At 40.0% G+C, this 19,501-nt stretch overlaps 1 protein-coding gene across 1 annotated transcript in view; it reads right to left on the reverse strand.

Moving 5' to 3' along the window:
* LOC102404003 (phospholipid-transporting ATPase ABCA3) overlaps window positions 1–19,501 on the reverse strand; it is a 219,365-nt gene that overhangs the window by 180,794 nt on the left and 19,070 nt on the right. The window contains exons 5-7 of the mRNA XM_044935836.2: window positions 6,069–6,325; window positions 1,993–2,103; window positions 1,110–1,227 (exon numbers count right to left, since the gene is read on the reverse strand). Of these exons, the coding sequence (XP_044791771.2) occupies window positions 1,110–1,227; window positions 1,993–2,103; window positions 6,069–6,325 (486 nt within the window). The remainder of the gene's footprint in view (window positions 1–1,109; window positions 1,228–1,992; window positions 2,104–6,068; window positions 6,326–19,501) is intronic.

Raw genomic sequence — 19,501 nt, forward strand, 5'->3', positions numbered from 1 at the left:
TTTTCCAGTAGTCACATATGGATGTCAGAGTTGAAGTATAAAGAAAGCTGAGTGCCGAAAAATTGATGCTTTTGAACTGTGACCACCTGATGCAAAGAGCTGATTCATTTGAAAAGACCTTGATGCTGGGAAAGATTGAAAGCAGGAGAAAACAGGGGATGATAGAGGTTGAGATGGTTGGATGGCATCACCAACTCAATGGACATGAGTTTGGGTAAACTCCGGGAGTTGGTGATGGACAGGGAGGCCTGGCGTGCTGCAGTCCACAGGCCTGCAAAGAGTTGGACATGACTGAGCAACTGAACTGAGCTGAGGTGATTAAAGGTTATACTTTGATACTTAAAAGTCTTACTGCAAAAATATATTTATATACTAAAATTATTTAATAGGGACTATATTTGTTCAATACAGAAAATACAGGAGGAATAATGCTTAATAGGTGTGGTATAAAAAAGAAATATTCCTTAATTTGGGGAGAAGTTATTAAAAATTGTCAATAGAAAATTATTTCTATAAGATCTGTAGTAGGCCAATCTGGGGTTATCTGATGATATATATCTTTCTCATGTGGGCTTTCACAAACAGTCAATTTTTCTTTGTCTATGTATGTGATACAGTGTCTTACCACATGGTAAGTACACAAAGGACATGCTGAATAAATGAAAGAATGAATACCTCCTTCCCTTGATTTGCTTTTGGAAGTGATTTGAAATCAACTTCTGCAGGAAGCACTGTTTAATTCATCCTAAGTTCCATCTGGTAACAATCTTATTTTATATACTGTTTTTATACATGCATTGGGCAGGATTAAATTTCAGTGCACCCTCTGCTGCTGCTGCTAAGTCGCTTCAGTCGTGTCTGACTCTGTGCGACCCCATAGACGGCAGCCCACCAGGCTCCCCCGTCCCTGGGATTCTCCAGGCAAGAGTACTGGAGTGGGGTGCCGTGCAGCCTCTACCTCTTGTCGAATCATTTCATGTGCAATTCATCTTCTATGTTAGAATGTATGCCAAGACTGTGTGTGAGATAGCTACATGGAGCTCCCAAATATGGCCTTATTTTGGTCAATTAAAATGGTAATTCTATTACAGGAGAAGTCTTAGACTCACCTTTATTGAAGAATGTGCTAACCATAAAGCCAAAGAATATTGAAGCAATGGCATAACACATAAGAAAGACAAAAATTAAACTATAGTCACTGTAGTAGAAGACTGGATCATTGAAAATCTACAATAAAACAATTATGACATCATGTAAAATATGCAATAAGTAGTACCATATAAGCACAAGGGAAAAGGGAGAAAACTATGGCCCTAAAGAAACAGATCACACTGCCCAGTGACTGAAACTCAACGAGATGCCAAGTTAACTAATTAACTTATTTCTTACAGAAGGATTAATGTTTTTCTCAGAGATTTGGAAGTCTCTGAATTTCCATAAAAGCCATTTTTCATTCTTTTGAAAACCTGAGACTGATCAGTCCATACTATGATTGCTTTGTCCTTCTCAAAGGAGAGTTGCAGCCGGTTGCAACCCACTGGAACTAAAATGTTAGATGTAACAGCCATATACGGCATGTAGCTATTAAACACTTGAAACATTAAGCACTTGAAATGTAGCTAGTGTGACTGAGGAGCTGACTTTTTATTGTCATTGAATTTTAGTTATTTTTAACTTAAACTCAAAAGATAAAGCAGCGTCAAATACAGATGAAGTATTTCTAATGAAAATACAGTGTACAAATTGAGATGTGCTCTAAATATGAAACATACCCTGGAGGTATAAGTTTTAGTACAGAAAAGAATGTAAAATATCTCAATTTTAAAATGGGTTGCATACTGAAATAATATTTTGTGTATATTGGCTAAATAATATACATTATTAAAATAATTTCACCTTTTCCTTTTTAAAATTTCTATAGCTACTAAAATCCTAATAGTACATGTATGACTCATTTCTATTGGGCAGCATGAAACTAACACTTGCCTTGGCAAAGAGTAACACACATATCATAGAGACAATAAAGATATAAAAAAAGAAGAATGTGAAGAAATACGCAGCCCAGATCATCCAACTTTTAAGTCCAATTGTAAGCTGGTACTCCTGTAAGAAATTCAAAACAAATCAAATATTAAATATATCAGCAAGTCATAACATTTTCACATACATTTAAAAACTAAATTCTCATAAAAACATATTTAAATGGATAATATCTTCATTTTATGAGTGAAAAAAATCAAGGCTCAGAAAGTCATGTGTGTTGATTACACATGCAGTTAGTAAGGGCAGTACTGACATTCAAATATTTTTCTCTTGAGTTCAGAAATCTTTTGTCAACATTACACCTAGTATTAAACCAAAGTGGAGAGCATTTAAAATTAAACTTTGAAATATCGAGATTAAGATCTCTTTTCCATTATATCCACATCCTTAAATGTGTTATGGTTTCTTTCTTTTTTAAAAAATTCAATTGTAGATTAGAAGTCAGCAGTACTTCTTATATTTGTTCTTTGTAGGCAATGAGTCTTTTCCTTCCCTCTAGTTTGTCTCTGAGCTTTTTGGAACTGTGGTTTGATGTCTACCATTAATTTTGTAAAAGTCTCTGCAATTATTTCTTTAACTCTATTTTCACATCTTCTTTTTGAATTCCAATTATATACATGCTATATCATTGACAGTGTCCTATAGCTTTTCAGTGTTTTCTTCTGGATCTTTACATAGTGTTTTCTTTTTGCACTTAAGTTTGTGTAATTTCAACTTTCTTGTATTCAATTTTTGATTTTTTCCTCATGAAGGTCAAGTCTACTTATGAGTCTGTCAAAGGCATTCTTCATTTTTGTCAGTATGCTTTTTTTAATTTCTAGCAATTCCATTTGACTTCTTATAGCTTGCTGTTTCTGATCAGTTCAGTTCAGTTCAGTTGCTCAGTCATGTCCTACTCTTTGTGACCCCATGGACTGCAGCATACCAGGCCTCCCTGTCCATCACCAACTTCCAGAGTTGACTCAAACTCATGTCCATTGAGTTGGTGATGCCATCCTCTGTCGTCCCCTTCTCCCACCTTCAATCTTTCCCAGCATTAGGGTCTTTTCAAATGAGTGAGTTCTTTGCATCAGGTGGCCAAAGTACTGGACTTTCAGGTTCAACATCAGTCCTTCCAATGAACATTCAGGACTGATTTCCTTTAGGATGGACTGGTTGGATCTCCTTGCAGTCCAAGGGACTCTCAAGAGTCTTCTCCAACACCACAGTTCAAAAGCATCAATTTTTCAGTGCTCAGCTGTTTCTGATAGCATTACCTATCTGATCCTGCATGTTATCTGTCGTGCTGAAAAGAGAAATCTTGACACTACTATTTTTAAAGAAGGCTGTTTGCAAGATTGGCCTTTGGTTGGTATATAGAAATTTGGCTGATAAACCACTCCCTTCACTGATATAAAACATTTTCTAAATGATAAGTGTGGCTGACCATGCCTAAACCATTTGGACAAATAATATGGTGTATGCTTGATACCTGCTGTCTAGGAGTTTGGAATTTTGGTATGTGGTAGGCCAAAGGTGTTTATAAAATATAACCAGCATGCCAATCAAAACCTTGGATGCTATGTCTCTAATGGATTTCTCTGGACAAGAACATCACAAATATGTTGCTGGATTTTCATCACTGGTGCAAGAGTATGCCCTGTGTGACCTCTTGTGAAATTACTTGTGGAAGCCTGCAGGTTAATTCCTCTAGTATTTGCCTGTGTCATTTTCTCTTATGATTCAGCTATCACCTACACTTACTCTACCATTAAAATAAACCTTAGCTGTTAGCATATCTACATGCTGAGTCCCATGAATCCTTCAAGTGAATTTCAGAAAATAGGGATGGTCTTAAGGATCCTGGACACCTCTACCTTTTCCTTTAGTGCCTTAAATTATTAATCACAGTAATTTAAACTGTGAAGCATGGGTCAGCGGTGGACTGCGGCAGGGCCGGAGGCATTGAATGCCCCAGTGGTGCACAGGACCTTTTGAAGGAGGTCTTTCAATTATCTTCATTACCTTCACCATAGTTTGGCCTCAGGCCAAACAACAGGGAGGGAACACAGCCCCAGCCATCAACAGGAAATTGGACTAAAGATTTACTGAGTATTGCCCCACCCATCAGAACAAGACCCAGTTTCCCACTCAGTCAGTCTCTCCCATCAGGACGTTTCCATAAGCCTCTTACATTTATCCATCAAAGGGCAGAGAAAATGAAAACCACAATCACAGAAAACTAATCAAACTGATCACATGGACCATAGTCTTGTCTAACTCAATGAAACTATGAGCCATGCCATGTAGGGCCACCCAAGATGGAAAGGTCATGGTGGAGAGTTTTGACAAAAAGTGTCTACTAGAGAAGGGAATGGCAAGCCATTTCAGTATTCTTGACTTGAGAACCCCATGAACCCTTTGAAAAGGCAAAAAGATAGGACACTGAAAGATGAACTCCCCAGGTTGGTAGGTGCTCAATATGCTACTGGAGAAGAGTGGAAAATTCTGAGAGATGGGAATACCAGACCACCTGACCTGCCTCTTGAGAAATCTATATGCAGGTCAGGAAGCAACAGTTAGAACTGGACATGGAACAACAGACTGGTTCCAAATAGGAAAAGGAGTACGTCAAGGCTGTATATTGTCACCCTGCTTATTTAACTTATCTGCAGAGGACATCATGAGAAACGCTGGGCTGGATGAAACACAAGCTGGAATCAAGATTGCTGGGAGAAAAATAAATAATCTCAGATATGCAGATGACACCACCCTTATGGCAGAAAGTGAAGAGGGACTAAAGAGCGTCTTGATGAAAGTGAAAGAGGAGAGTGAAAAAGTTGGCTTAAAACTCAATATTAAAAAAACTAAGATCATGGCATTCATTCCCATCACTTCATGGCAAACAGATGGGGAAACAGTGGAAACAGTGGCTGACTTTATTTTTTGGGGCTCCAAAATTGCTTCCGATGGTGATTGCAGCCATGAAATTAAAAGATCTTACTCTTTGGAAGGAAAGTTATGACCAACCTAGACAGCATATTAAAAAGCAGAGACATTACATTGCCAACAAGGTCTGTCTAGTCAAAGCTATGGTTTTTCCAGTAGTCACGTATGGATGTGAGAGTTGGAGTATAAAGAAAGCTGAGCGCCAAAGAATTGATGCTTTTAAACTGTGGTGTTGGAGAAGACTCTTGAGAGTCCCTTGGACTGCAAGGAAATCCAACCAGTCCATCCTAAAGAAAATCAGTCCTGAATATTCGTTGGAAGGACTGATGCTGAAGCTGAAACTCCAATACTTTTGGCCACCTGATGCAAAGAACTGCCTCACCGGATAGCTCCCTGATGCTGTGAAAGATTGACGGTGGGAGGAGAATGGCAAAAGGGATGAGATGGTTGGATGGCATCACTGACTTGATGAGTTTGAGTAAACTCCGGGAGTTGGTGATAGACAGGGGAGTCTGGCGTGCTGCAGTCCATGGGGTCACAAGGAGTCTAACACGACTGAGTGACTGAACTGAATTTAAAACTTGTCTGGTGTTTCTAACAACTTCGATTTATCTGAGTCTGGTTTGATTACAGATTTGTCTCTTTGAAACATTTTTTTCTTAATTTTTGGTGTGGCTTACAATCCTTTATTGAAAATCAGACATGTTAGCTAGGGGAACATATATGAAGGTAAATAGGCCTATAGTGTGAGGCTTCATATTAGATTAGCTAGGACCTGAGTTGTTTGAAATTGTTACTCTAATTTCAAATTCTAACATCAAATTCCTCTAGTGAACTTTTACCGTGTCCCTTCTTGCCATCAGGTTTTACTTTTACCTTTCTGCTGCTTCACACACTTTGCTTCTGGAAATCAGCTAGCTTGGTATTCACTCTTCCTGCTCTGTAGTTGTTGTTACTGGGATATAATTTGCTTCTATGGGATGCAACAACCATCCACAATGCTGAACATGCAGAAATAATCCAACCCTCTGTGTAACAGAACTCTACATGCTTAAAAATCCTTTAAAGAAACTTTGTAAGAAAATAATTTGGATTACCTTCAATCTTTTTTCCTTTTCCCATACAATAGATCGAATGATGGAAAGTACAGATGGAGAGAACATGAGTATGAACATCAGAGGAAGGAAACTACCAGTGAGCAAAAGTAATCCATCATCAGGATAAGCTGGATATGGAAATCTCTGTACAAAGATGCTGATATCGTCAAACAACTGTGTAGCCCTGCTCTCATGATATAGAATGATGGCCTTATCTAAGGCATGCTGTATAGCCAGGAATCCTTCTCTGATGTACCCTATAGGATAAAATAAACATCATCAAGTAAAACATGCTAAGGAACATCTAATCAGACACATGCAAAAAGCAAGGTAATTCAAGTCAGTCATAGCTTATCACATATAGAACCTAAACTTAGTGTTGCATCAGGGCCAACTGAACATAATAGCTCTGAGAACCTATTATAGTTCTCACACAGAAACAAGCATTACTTCTTCAAATGAATCTAATTCACATCTTCTAAAAATTAAATATATTTAATAAAAGTGGTAGACTTGGTAAACGTAATTCATATTTACAAAAAATGCAACTTTGATTAAACACTGGTGAGATGAAGACTTGGAAATGTAAAATAAGATGTGAAAGTCAGAGTGACAGATATATATAGTGAGTAATACAGTTTGGACCCCAAGGAAAATTGTTTCACTGAAACCAAGTTATCCATAAAGCTAAAAGGCAGTTTAGGAAGTAACTTGCTTTTCTTTTACTTATTTTTTCTACTTGGAATGTGCTTTTAACTTACAAATCTAGAGCCTTATGCATTGGTAAAGTAGGTGAGACTAACAAAAAATAATTACACTTGGGATAGACTCAAACTGCTTTTTTAAAAACTGAAGTATAGTTGATTTACAATAATGTGATAGCATCAAGTGTACAGCGTAGTAACTCAGGTACATTTTTTCAGATTATATTCGACTAGAGGTTAGTATAAGAAATTGAATATAATTCCATATACAGTAAACTCTTGTTGTTTATCTATTCTATGTATTTTGTAGTTGTTCAGTCGCTCAGTCACGTCCGACTCTTTGTGACACCATAGATTGCAGCATGCCAGGCTTTCCTGTCCTTAACCATCTCCCAGAGCTTGCTCAAACTCATGCCCAATGATTTGGTAATGCCATCCAACCATCTTGTCCTCTGTTGTTCCCTTCTCCACCTGCCTTCAATCTTTCCCAGCATCAGGGTCTTTTCAAATGAGTCAGCTCTTTGCATCAGGTGGCCAAAGTACTGGAGCTTCAGCTTCCACATCACTTCCCATGAACATTCAGGGTTGATTTCATTTAGGATAGACTGGTTGGATCTCCTTCCAGTCCAAGGGATTCTCAAAAGTCTTCTCCAGCACCATAGCTCAAAAGCATCAATTCTTTGGTGCTCAGTTACCTTTATGGTCCAACTCTCAGATCCATACATGACTACTGGAAAAGCCATAGCTTTGACTAGATGGACTTTAGTCAGCAAAGTGATGTCTCTGTTTTTTAATAAGCTGTCTAGGTTGGTCATAGCTTTTCTTTCAAGAAGTGTCTTTTAATTTCATGGCTGCAGTCACCATTTTCAGTGATTTCGGAGCCCAAGAAAATAAAGTCTGTCACTGTTTCCATTGTTTCCCCATCTATATACAATGAAGTGATGGAACCAGATGCCACGATCTTAGTTTTTAAAATGTTGAGTTTTTAGCCAGCTTTTTCACTCTGCACTTTCACATTCATCAAGAAGTTCTTTAGTTCCTCTTCACTTTCTGCCATAAGGCTAAAGTTACTGGTATTTCTCCCAGCAATCTTGATTCTAGCTTGTGCTTCATCCAGCCTGGAATTTTGCATGATGTACTCTGCACATAAGTTAAATAAGCAGGGTGACAGTATACAGCTTTGATGTACTCCTTTTCCAATTTGGAACCAGTCTGTAGTTCCATGTCCGATTCTAAATGCTGCTTCTTGACTTGCATACAGGTTTCACAGGAGGCAGATAAGGTGGTCTGGTATAACAATCTCTTCAAGAATTTTCCACAATTTATTGTGATGCACACAGTCAAAAGCTTTAGCATAGTCAATAAGTAGATGTTTTTCTGGAATTCTCTTGCTTTTTCTATGATCCAAAAGATGTTGGCAATTTGATCTCTAGCTTGGAGAATTTTGAGCATTACTTTGCCAGCATTTGAAATGAGTGCAATTGTGTGGTAGTTTGAGCATTCTTTGGCATTGCCTTTCTTTGGGATTGGAATGAAAACTGACCTTTTCCAGTCCTGTGGCCACTGCTGAGTTTTCCAAATTTGCTGACATATTAAGCGCAGCACTGTAACAGCATCGTCTTTTAGGAGTCAAAATAGCTCAGCTGGAATTCCATCACCTCCACTAACTTGGTTCGTAGTGATGCTTCCTAAGGCCCACTTGACTTCACACTCCAAGATGGGCTCTAGGTGAGTGATCACACCATTGTGGCTATCTAGGTCATTAAGATCTTTTTTGAATAGTTCTTCTGTGTGTTCTTGCCACCTTTTCTTAATATCTTCTGCTTCTGTTAGGCCCCTACAATTTCTGTCCTTTATTGTGTCCATCTTTGCATGAAATGTTCTCTTAGTGTCTCTAATTTTCTTGAAGAGATCTCTAGTCTTTCTCATTCTATTGTTTTCCTCTATTTGTCTGCATTGATTACTGAGGAAGGCTTTTTTTTTTTTTTTTTTTTTAATCTTTCCTTGCTTTCTTTGGAACTCTGCGTTCAAATGGGTGTATCTTTCCTTTTCTCCTTTGCCTTTAGCGTCTCTTGTTTTCTCAGCTATTTGTAAGGCCTCCTCAGACAACCATTTTGCCTTTTTGTACTTCTTTTTCTTGGGGATGGTCTTGATCACTGCCTCCTGTACTATATCACGAAACTCTGTCCTTAATTCTTCAGGCACTCTATCAGATCTAATCCCTTGAAACTATTTGTCACTTCCACTGTCATAATATAAGGGATTTGATTTAGGTCACAGCTGGATGGTCTACTGGTTTTTCCTACTTTCTTCAATTTTGCAAAAGTCTGAATTTTGCAATAAGGAGTTCATGATCTGGGTCACAGTCAGCTCCCAGTCTTGTTTTTGCTGACCGTATAGAGCTTCTTCATCTTTGCTGCAAGAAATATAATCAATCTGAGTTTGGTATTGACCATCTGGTGATGTCCATGTGTAGAGTCATCTCTTGTGTTGTTGCAGGAGGGTGTTTGCTATGACTAGTGCATTTTCTTGGTTTTCCCTGCTTCATTTTGTACTCCAAGGCTAAACTTGCCTGTTACTCCAGGTAACTCTTGCCTTCCATACTTTTGCATTCCAATCCCCTAAGATGAAAAATACATCCTTTTTTGGTGTTAGTTTTAGAAGGTCTTGTAGGTCTTCTTACAACCATTCAACTTCAGCTTCTTTAGTATTACTGGTTGGGGCATATACTTGGATTACTGCGATATTGAATGGTTTGCCTTGGAAACGAACAGAGATCATTCTGTTGTTTTTGAGACTGCACCCAAGCACTGCATTTTGGACTCTTTTGTTGACTATAAGGGCTACTTCATTTCTTCTTCTAAGGGATTCTTGCTCACAGTAGTAGATATAATGGCCATCTGAATTAAATTCGACCCTTTTGTTCCATTTTAGTTCACTGATTTCTAAAATATTGATGTTCACTCCTGCCATCTCCTGTTTGACCACTCCAATTTACCTTGATTCATGGACTTAATATTCTATCGCAGGTTCCTATGCGATATTATTTACAGCATCAAACTTTACTTTCACCACCAGACACACCCAAGTGGGCGCTGTTTCTGCTTTGGCTCAACCTCTTCATTTCTTCTGGAGCTATTTCTCTGCTCTTGTCCAGGAGCATATTAGGCACCTACCGACCTGGGGAGTTCATCTTTCAGTGTCCCATCTTTTTGCCTTTTCATATTGTTCATGGGGTTCTCAAGGCAAGCATGCTGAAGTGGTTTGCCATTCCCTTCTCCAGTGGACCATGTTTTGTCAGAATTCTCCACCATATCTGTCCGTTTTGGGGGACTCTACATGGCATGGCTCATAATTTCATCGAGTTAGACAAGGCTGTGATCCATGTGATCATTTGTTTAGTTTCCTGGGACTGTGGTTTTCATTTTGTGTGCCCTCTGATGTATTAGGATAAGAGGCTTGTGGAACCTTCCCTGATAGGAGGGACTGGCTGTGGGAAAAATTTGGTCTTGCTCTGGTGGGCAAGGCCATGCTGAGGAAATCTTTAATCCCAGTTTCTGCTGATAGGTGGGTCTGTGTTCCCTCCCTTTAGTTTGGCCAGAGGCCAAACTGTGGTAGGGGTAATGGTGACCTCCTTCAAAAGGACTTACGGAGCATACGGGGCTTCTCAGGAGTGTTGCACTCAGTGCCCCTGACCCCGCAGCAGGCCACTGTTGACTCACGCCTCCGCCGGAGACTCAAGGACACTCACAGGCAAGTCTGGCTCAGTCTCTTGTGGGGCCACTGCTCCTTTCCCCTGGGTCTTGGTGGGCACAAGGTTTTGTTTGTGCCCTCCAAGTCTTTTCCCCCAGTCCTGTGGAAGTTCTGCAATCAAATACCACTGGCTTTCAAAGTCAAATTCCCCGGGGGTTTTCAGTCTCTTTCCTGGATTTCCCAGGTTAGGAAATCTCTTGTGGGCCCTAGAACTTTTGCAACAGTGCAAGAACTTGTTTGGTATAATCGTTCTCCAGTTCATGGGTCATCTGCTCAGTGGCTCTACAGTAGAGCTAATGGTGACCTCCTCCAAGAGGACTTATGGCCTCACACTGCGCCACCCAGGTCTGATGCAGCCAGAGCCTCTGTCCCCGTGGTAGGTCACTGCTGACTCGTGCCTCTGCAGGAGACACTCAGACACCCAAAGGTAAGTCTGGCTCAGTCCCTTGTTGAGCTCACTGTTCCTTTCCCTGGGTCCTGGTGTGCACAATTTTTTTTTTTTTTTTTGCATCCCCTCAGCATCTGGCGGGTCTGAAATTTGATTTTAAACATGATTGCACCCCTCCTACTGTCTTCTTGGAGTTTCTCCTTTGCCCTTGGATGTGGGCTATCTTTTTCTGCTAGGATTCAACATTCTCCTGTTGATGGTTGTTTAGTAACTAGTTGTGATTTTGGTTGGAGAAGGAAATGGCAACCCACTCCAGTACTCTTGCCTAGAAAATTCCATGGATGGAGGAGCCTGGTGGGCTACAGTCCATGGAGTCGCAAAGAGTCGGACATGACTGAATGACTTCACTTGTGATTTTGGTATTCTTGTAGGAGAAGATAAGCACACATCCTTCTACTACAGTATCTTAGAAGGTAATCAATCTAAGGCAAGCATAAGACTTTAATCAGGGAGCCAGCTGACCAAGAAAATGGAAGGCTAATGTCTCAAAATAACCATATTATCTGGGTCTGGATGCCAGGTTCTTTTATAGGTTAGAGATCGGGGGTGGGGTGGGGGGTGGGGTGGGGGTGGTGGAGCGGGGAGGTGAGGAAGCAAAGTAAAAAGGCCATTAATCTTGCAAACATCTCCTAGAATGGCAAGCCTCAGGCAGGGGATGTGTTAATTTCTTCCTGCCATCTACATGTGGACAGAGTTCTGAACAAAGGCACTTTAGTTTAACAGTCAGGCAGGTGGGTAGGATTCTCCGAGGCAGAGCATTCTGTATGATTATAATAACAAAAGCAATGAAAAGCAAGTCAAAGAAACACTTTCTGACATGGAGTCAGAATTGGCTTCTTTTCCACAATATATTCACATCCCACTCAAAGCATCTCCCTTTCTTCTGAATTCATGCTGAGATTTCTCCTCAGAAACATCCTCAAGTCCAAGACACTTGGTTTAGCGCTTCCACAGTCACTCCCGCAAGTATGGAACCTTTTGGAAACGGAGCTATGGTTCTCATTGCTGAAGCAGCACCCCAGGCTATGGGGCACAAGCCTGGCCTGCCCTGCCTGTTCTGTGATGCCCTTGATATAAGAAGCTGCTTGCATATGCCTTCTGCTATTGGCATCCCAGTCCAGTACTTTTGCCTGGAAAAGCCCATGGACGGAGGAGCCTGGTGGGCTGCAGTCCATGGGGTCCCTAGAGTCGGACACGACTAAGTGACTTCACTTTCACTTTTCACTTTCATGCATTGGAGAAAGAAATGGCAACGCACTCCAGTGTTCTTGCCTGGAGAATCCCAGGGACGGGGAAGCCTGGTGGGCTGCTGTCTTTGGGGTCACACAGAGTCAGATACAACTGAAGCGACTTAGCAGCAGCAGCAGCTGTAGTTGCATACTGCATTTTATGTCTAGTAGTTACTAATTTTTTAAGGTTGGAAATCAGATAATTAATTTTATACTTTTCAGTTTTTCTCGTATCAACATATAAACATTATAGGGTTATTTCTAAGCATTGCTTTGCTTTAGCTGTATCCTCCTAATTTTTCTCTCAAACCTTAACATGTTATTTTTGGGAGAAAAACACCCTCTGCACTTCCCAGATTCAGGTGACTATTTCCTTTCCCATGATAGGGAATTTTTTTTTTACTACAATCTCTTCAAGTATTTTATCAGTCTCTTTATTTCTTCTTCTGGGATCACTATAATTTGACTGCAGATGGGTTTAATGTTGTCCCAAAGGTCTCTTAAGACTGTCTGCATTTCTTTTCATTCTTTTTTCTTTATTCTGTTCTGCAGCAGTGATTTCCACCATTCTGTCTTCCAGCTCACTTATCCATTCTACTGCCTCAGCTATTCTGTTCTTTATTCCTTCCACTGTCTTTTTCATTTCAGTTATTAGATTGTTCATCATCACTGTTCATCCGTTCTTTAGTTCTTCTAGATCTTTGTTATTTCTTGTACTTTCTCTATCTGTACCTTTATTTTCCCAAGATCTTGCATCATCTTTACTATCATTGCTCTGATATTTTTCAGGTAGATTGCCTATCTCCTCTTTATTTAGCTGGTCTTGTAGGGTTTTACGTTTCTCTTTTCTGTAACATATTCCTGTTATCTCATTTTGTCTGTGTTTGTGGTCCCCACTCTGAAGGCTGCAGGACTGTACTTCCTCTTGCTTCTGGTGCCTGCCCCTTGGTGGGAAGGTTCAATCTAGGGGCTTGCGCAGCCTTTCTGGTGGGAGGGAGATGAGTCTTGTCCTTCTGGTAGGCAGGGCTGTGTCAATGGGCATGTTTTGGGGTGTCTGTGAGGTTAGTTCAACTTTAGGCCCCTGTCTACTAATAGGTGGGGCTGTGTTCCTGTTTTTCTGGTTGTTTGGCCTAAGTCATTCCAGCACTGGAGCTTGCAGGCTGTTGGGTGGGGTTCGATATTGATGCCAAGATGGGGAACTCTGGCAAAGCTCATGCTGATTAATATTTTGGGACTGGAAATTCTCTGGTGGTCCAGTAGGTAGGACTTGGTGCTCCCACAGTAAGAGCTCAGGTTCCACCCCTGGCTGGGAAACCAAAACCCACAAGTTATGTGGCATGGGCAAGAAAAGAAAAGAAACAAATGATAAATGAACAGACAGACAAAACCAAGACAAACCATAAAAACAAAACCAAAAAAAAAAAAAAAAGAAAGAAAAAAACCAAAGAAAAAAATTCCAAACCAAAACAAAGAATAAAAACAAGACAAAGCCCCTGAAAAGCAAAGATAATAATACACAAAAACAAAAAACAGAAAAACAAAAAAAGTAAAACAAAAAAGAAAAATACAAAATATGTTTAAAACAAAAAAAAAATAACATTACAATTCCCTGTGGCCTCTGCTATCAGTGTCATTGCCATCCTTGTGAACCACAGTCAACCGCCACCTCCTCAAGAGGCCCTCCAAGACCTCCAGATAGGTCATGAGACCTCCTGTGGGCACTGTGGTGGGGAGCTCAGATTCTGACGTGGCCCAACTTCTGCATGTTTGTGTCCACAAAGTCCACAGCTGCTAAAGTCAAACCTATCTCAGTCACTGTCCATTTAGATGTTCCACAGGTGCTGGGTTTACTAAGTCCATCACAGGGATTTAACCCACACCTTGTGCAGCTGCAAGAAGCAATTTCAGTTCTTCCTTATTCACACAACCTCTGAGACTCAGCTTAAGTTTAGCCACAAAATTTGCATGTGGGCCACCCTCAGGCATCTGCTCCCTGTTCAGATGAAATGGGGGTGAGGGCAGCAACTGACTGGGGCATGTTTGATTGCTTAGGTGGGAGGGAGAAAGAGGTGGCAACAACTGGGGCATGTGAGCTCACTTTGGCGAGAGCCACCTCTCAGCTCCTGTGGAGGAAGGGGCTGGTGTGTGGGTACAGAGGCCTTGATGGTGGCCCCACCCTTTGTGTACCACTCAGGGTGCCTCACTTCGAGGGGAGACAATGTTTCCTTCAGGAGCAATCAGGCTGCAGAGCTCCTCAATTCTGTCCCTTGAGGTTGTCTCCATGCAGCTGACAGAAGTCTTCTCCTTAGTTGCACTCTCCAAACCCCATGCTTTAGCATCCAGTCCCTGCCAGCACTGGTAGACACCATCTAAGATTGAAGCATGGACCATCCTGTAAATCTTGCTCTCCCCTGCTTGCCACAGACCAGCTGCTGCACTCCTCTCTTATAGCCCTCAAAGCTCTCCTATTTCATCTGATCTTGAGGAACAGTGAGGGGGCTTCCCTGGATATGACAACTTCTCTCCTTCAGCTTCCACCCAGGGGTGTGAGTCCCATCTGCTTCTTTTTTTCTTCCTTCAGGAAAACTCCCTGGGGTTGGGAATTCCCTGGCGGTCCAGCAGCGAGGACTCAGCACTCCCACTGTGGGGAGTCTGGGTTCAACCCCCAGCCAAGGATCCAAGATCCTGGCAAGCCATGTGGCCTGTCCAAAAACAGAATAAAGAAAACAGACAAACAAAAATCAAAACAAATAGAAAAAATAAAACAAAACAAATTAAAAAAACAAGAAAACAACAAACCAAACAAAAACCAAAACAAAAAATAAAACAAAACAAATAACAACAAAACAGGAAAAAAAAAAAAAAAACCCAGCATAAAACCAAAAAGATATTCCCCGAAGAGAATAAAAATAGAATAAATGAAAATTAAAACAAACAAACAAAAAAAAAAAAAACAGGAACAACAACAATAAAAATCCCTGGGGCCTCTGTTATCAGTGTCCTTGTCCCCACGGTGAACTACAGCCAACTCCCACCTCCCCAGGAGATCCTCCAAGACCTCTAGTTAGGTCACTGGACCCACTATGGGTAGTGTGGAGTCAGCTCAAACTTTGACATGGCCCATCCCATTCCCTACCCTGTGTACGTGGCCACAAGTCCACAGCTGCTAAAGGTAGACCTGGCTCAGTTGCAGGAGCAATTTTCCATTAAAATGTTCTCTAGGCACTAAGTTTATCAAGCCCCCTGTGTGGGATTAATCTATGGTTTTTGCAGCTTGAAGGAAAGATTTCAGTTCTTCCTCAGTCACACAGCCTCTAGGGCTCTGCTTTGGTTTTGGCTGCACCTCTGTATTTGGTTCACCCACAGTGTCTGCTTCTTGCCCAGCCAAGAAGGGGCTAAAAGCAGCAACTGGGGGAGTACTGACCTGTTTCCCACCATTTTGCTACACATATTTTTTTCTGCCCTCTTCTCTCTTATTTCTGAAGGACTTTAATTATACAGAATGTATACTTTAATTATACAGATGTAAAATATTTAGGATTTTCCCATATCTCAGTGAACCACCACTTTAAATTTTTTTTTTGTTTGTTTTACAGAACACTTATATATTTTATTGTTTCTAGTTCACTTTTTCTTCTGTCATCTTCATTTAGATATTAAATTTGTCTTGTATTTTCCAATTTTAGAATTGGTGTTTTATTCCTTTTTTATTGTTTATATTTCTCTGCTGAAATTTATTTTTCCTATCACTGTATGTTTATTTTCTTTTATTTCAGTGACAATAGTTATACAGCCACTTAAAAGTCATGTCTTCTTAATTTCATAATCTGGGTTTTCTTGAAGTCTATCTCAGTTGGTATTAAGTAATGGTAAACATTTTAATAGTAATATGATATTGTACTGATAAGATAATGTAATTGATATATAAGAATACACAGACTAAAAGGGAATAAAGAGAGAATTTCAGGACAGATTACTTTAAGTAGTTTTGGGGAAAATGCTTTACTCCACATGGAGAAAAATAATGTTTAACACTTAGCCAAAACCACATACAAATGTGAACTCCTCATGGATTAATCCATGGATGGAGGAGCCTGGTAGGCTGCAGTCCATGGGGTCGCTAAGAGTTGGACATGACTGAGCGACTTCACTTTCACTTTTCACTTTCATGCATTGGAGAAGGAAATGGCAACCCACTCCAGTGTTCTTGCCTGGAGAATCCCAGGGACAGGGGAGCCTGGTGGGCTGCCGTCTATGGGGTCGCACAGAGTCGGACACCACTGAAGCGACTTAGCAGCAGTAGCAGCAGCATGGATTAACATTCAAATTGTAGAAGGAAAAATAAAAAATATTAGGAAAATATTTTTGAACTTAGGAGCAAGGATGGGCTCCTCAAATGACCTCAGAAGAAGAGCCACGTGACAAAACTGATGAATTATATATCAAATTAAATATTTCTTTCAATAAAGGACAATAGGATCACAAATTGGAAAAATACACTTATAACATTTGGTACCAGCAATAAATATATCTAGAATATACAAAGAACTTCTGAATAGTTTTAAGTTTTAAAATAAATATTTAAATAAATTTTGTGTTATTTGAAACTCTGTCATGTGGAAGGATTGTTGTTTTTAAATTTTCTTTTTGAATTGAGATATATTTGATTTAGGTGTACAAAATAGTGATTTGGTATTTTTATAGGTTATATTCCATTAAAAGTTATTACAAAATAGCCACTATGGAAAGCAGTATGGAGGTTCCCCAGAAAACTAAAAAGTAGTACTCCTGAGCATATACCTGGACAAAACTGTAATTCAAAATGATACACGAATCCTTAGATTCATAGCAGCAGTGTTCACAATAGCCAAAATGTGGAAACAGCCAAAATGTTCATCAACAGATGAAGGTATATACAAGATATCATACATGTACACAGTAGAATACTACACAGCCATAAATAATGCCATTTGGAGCACCACAGATGCAACTAGAGATTATCATACTAAGTGAAGTAAGTCAGAAAAAGGAAGATAAATACCATATATCACTTCTGTGTGGAATAAAAAATACGGCAAAAATGAACCTATCTACAAAACAGAAGCAGATTCACAAACATAGAAACCAGATTCGTGGTTGCCAAGGGGGTGGAGGAGAGGGAGAACGATGGACTGGGAATTTGGGGTTATTAGGTGCAAATTATTACATTAAGAAAGGATAAACAATAAGGTCCAACTGTATAGCACAAGAAAAGAAAAAAGTGAAGTCACTGTCGTGTCCGACTCTTTGCAATCTCATGGACTGCAGCCTTCCAGGCTCCTCCGTCCATGGGATTTTCCAGGCAATAGTACTGGAGTAGGTTGCCATTTCCTTTTCCAGGGGATCTTCCCGACCCAGGGATTGAATCTGGGTCTCCTGCATTGCAAGCAGACTCTTTACTGTTGGAGCCACCAGGGGACCCATAGCTCAAGGAACTACATCCAATTTCCTGGGATAAGTCATAATGGAAAATAATATTTAAAAAAATAATGTATATATATGTGAAATATGTTGAGTTCACTTTGCTATATACCAGAAATTAGCACAACATTATAAATCAAATACACCTCAATTAAAAAAGATATCAAAAATGATAGCTATAAAAAAGTGATGGCTATAATTCCTTATGTTGTACAATTAATATATCCTTGTCACTCATATATTTTGTACATTGTAGCTTGTATCTCTTAATCCCATATCCTATCTTAATTTCCTCTCCCCTCCGGTAACTAACTACTAGTTTTCTTTTCTATATCAGTTGGTCTTTTTAGTTTGTCATGTATGTAAATTTTATTTTTTAGATTCCACATATAAGTGATATCACCAAGTATTTGTCTTTTTCTGCCTGATATTTCACTAAGCATAATATTTTTTAGGTTTATTCACATTGCAGCAAATGGCAGAATTCTGTTCTTTTTTATGACTGAGTAATATTTCATTATATATCTATTTTATATTATCCCATTATATATGTACATGGGCTTCCCTAGAAGCTCAACTGGTAAAGAATCCACCAGAAATGCAGGAGAACCCAGTTCAATATCTGGGTCAGGAAGATCCCCTGGAGAAGGGATAGGCTACCCACTCCAATATTCTTGGGCTTTCCTGATGGCTCAGATGGTAAAGAATCCACCTGTATTGCAAGAGACCTGGGTTTGATCCCTGGGATGGGAAGATCTCCTGGAGGAGGGCATGGCAACCCAATGCAGTATTCTCCCCTGGAGAATCCCCAAGGATAGAGGAGCCTGGCAGGCTACAGTCTATAGGGTTGCAAAGAGTCAGACACAATTGAGCGGCTAAGCACAGCAAAACATATATGTATATATTGTATCTGGAATGCAAAAGTAGGAAGTCAAGAAACACGTGGAGTAACAGGCAAATTTGGCCTTGGAATATGGAATGAAGCAGGGCAAAGACTAATAGAGTTTTGCCAAGAAAATGCACTGGTCATAACAAACACCCTCTTCCAACAACACAAGAGAAGACTCTATACATGGACATCACCAGATGGTCAACACCGAAATCAGATGGATTATATTCTTTGCAGCCAAAGATGGAGAAGCTCTATACAGTCAGCAAAAACAAGACCAGGAGCTGACTGTGGCTCAGACCATGAACTCCTTATTGCCAAATTCATACTGAAATTGAAGAAAGTAGGGAAAACCACTAGACCGTTCAGGTATGACCTAAATCAAATCTCTTATTATACAGTGGAAGTGAGAAATAGATTTAAGGGCCTAGATCTGATAGATAGAGTGCCTGATGAACTATGGAATGAGGTTCATGACATTGTACAGGAGACAGGGATCAAGACCATTCCCATAGAAAAGAAAAGCAAAATGGCTGTCTGGGGAGGCCTTACAAATAGCTGTGAAAAGAAGAGAAGTGAAAAGCAAAGGAGAAAAGGAAAGATAAAAACATCTGAATGCAGAGTTCCAAAGAATAGCAAGGAGAGATAACAAAGCCTTCTTCAGTGATCAATGCAAAGAAATAGAGGAAAACAACAGAATGGGAAAGACTAGGGATCTCTTCAAGAAAATCAGAGATACCAAAGGAACATTTCATGCAAAGATGAGCTCGATAAAGGACAGAAATGGTATGGACCTAACAGAAGCAGAAGATATTAAGAAGAGATGGCAAGAATACACAGAGAACTGTACAAAAAAGATCTTCACGACCTAGATAATCACATGGTGTGATCACTGACCTAGAGCCAGACATTCTGGAATGTGAAGTCAAGTGGGCCTTAGAAAGCATCAC

Source organism: Bubalus bubalis, chromosome 24 (assembly GCF_019923935.1).
Source record: "Bubalus bubalis isolate 160015118507 breed Murrah chromosome 24, NDDB_SH_1, whole genome shotgun sequence".
NCBI classification, from domain to species: domain Eukaryota; kingdom Metazoa; phylum Chordata; class Mammalia; order Artiodactyla; family Bovidae; genus Bubalus; species Bubalus bubalis.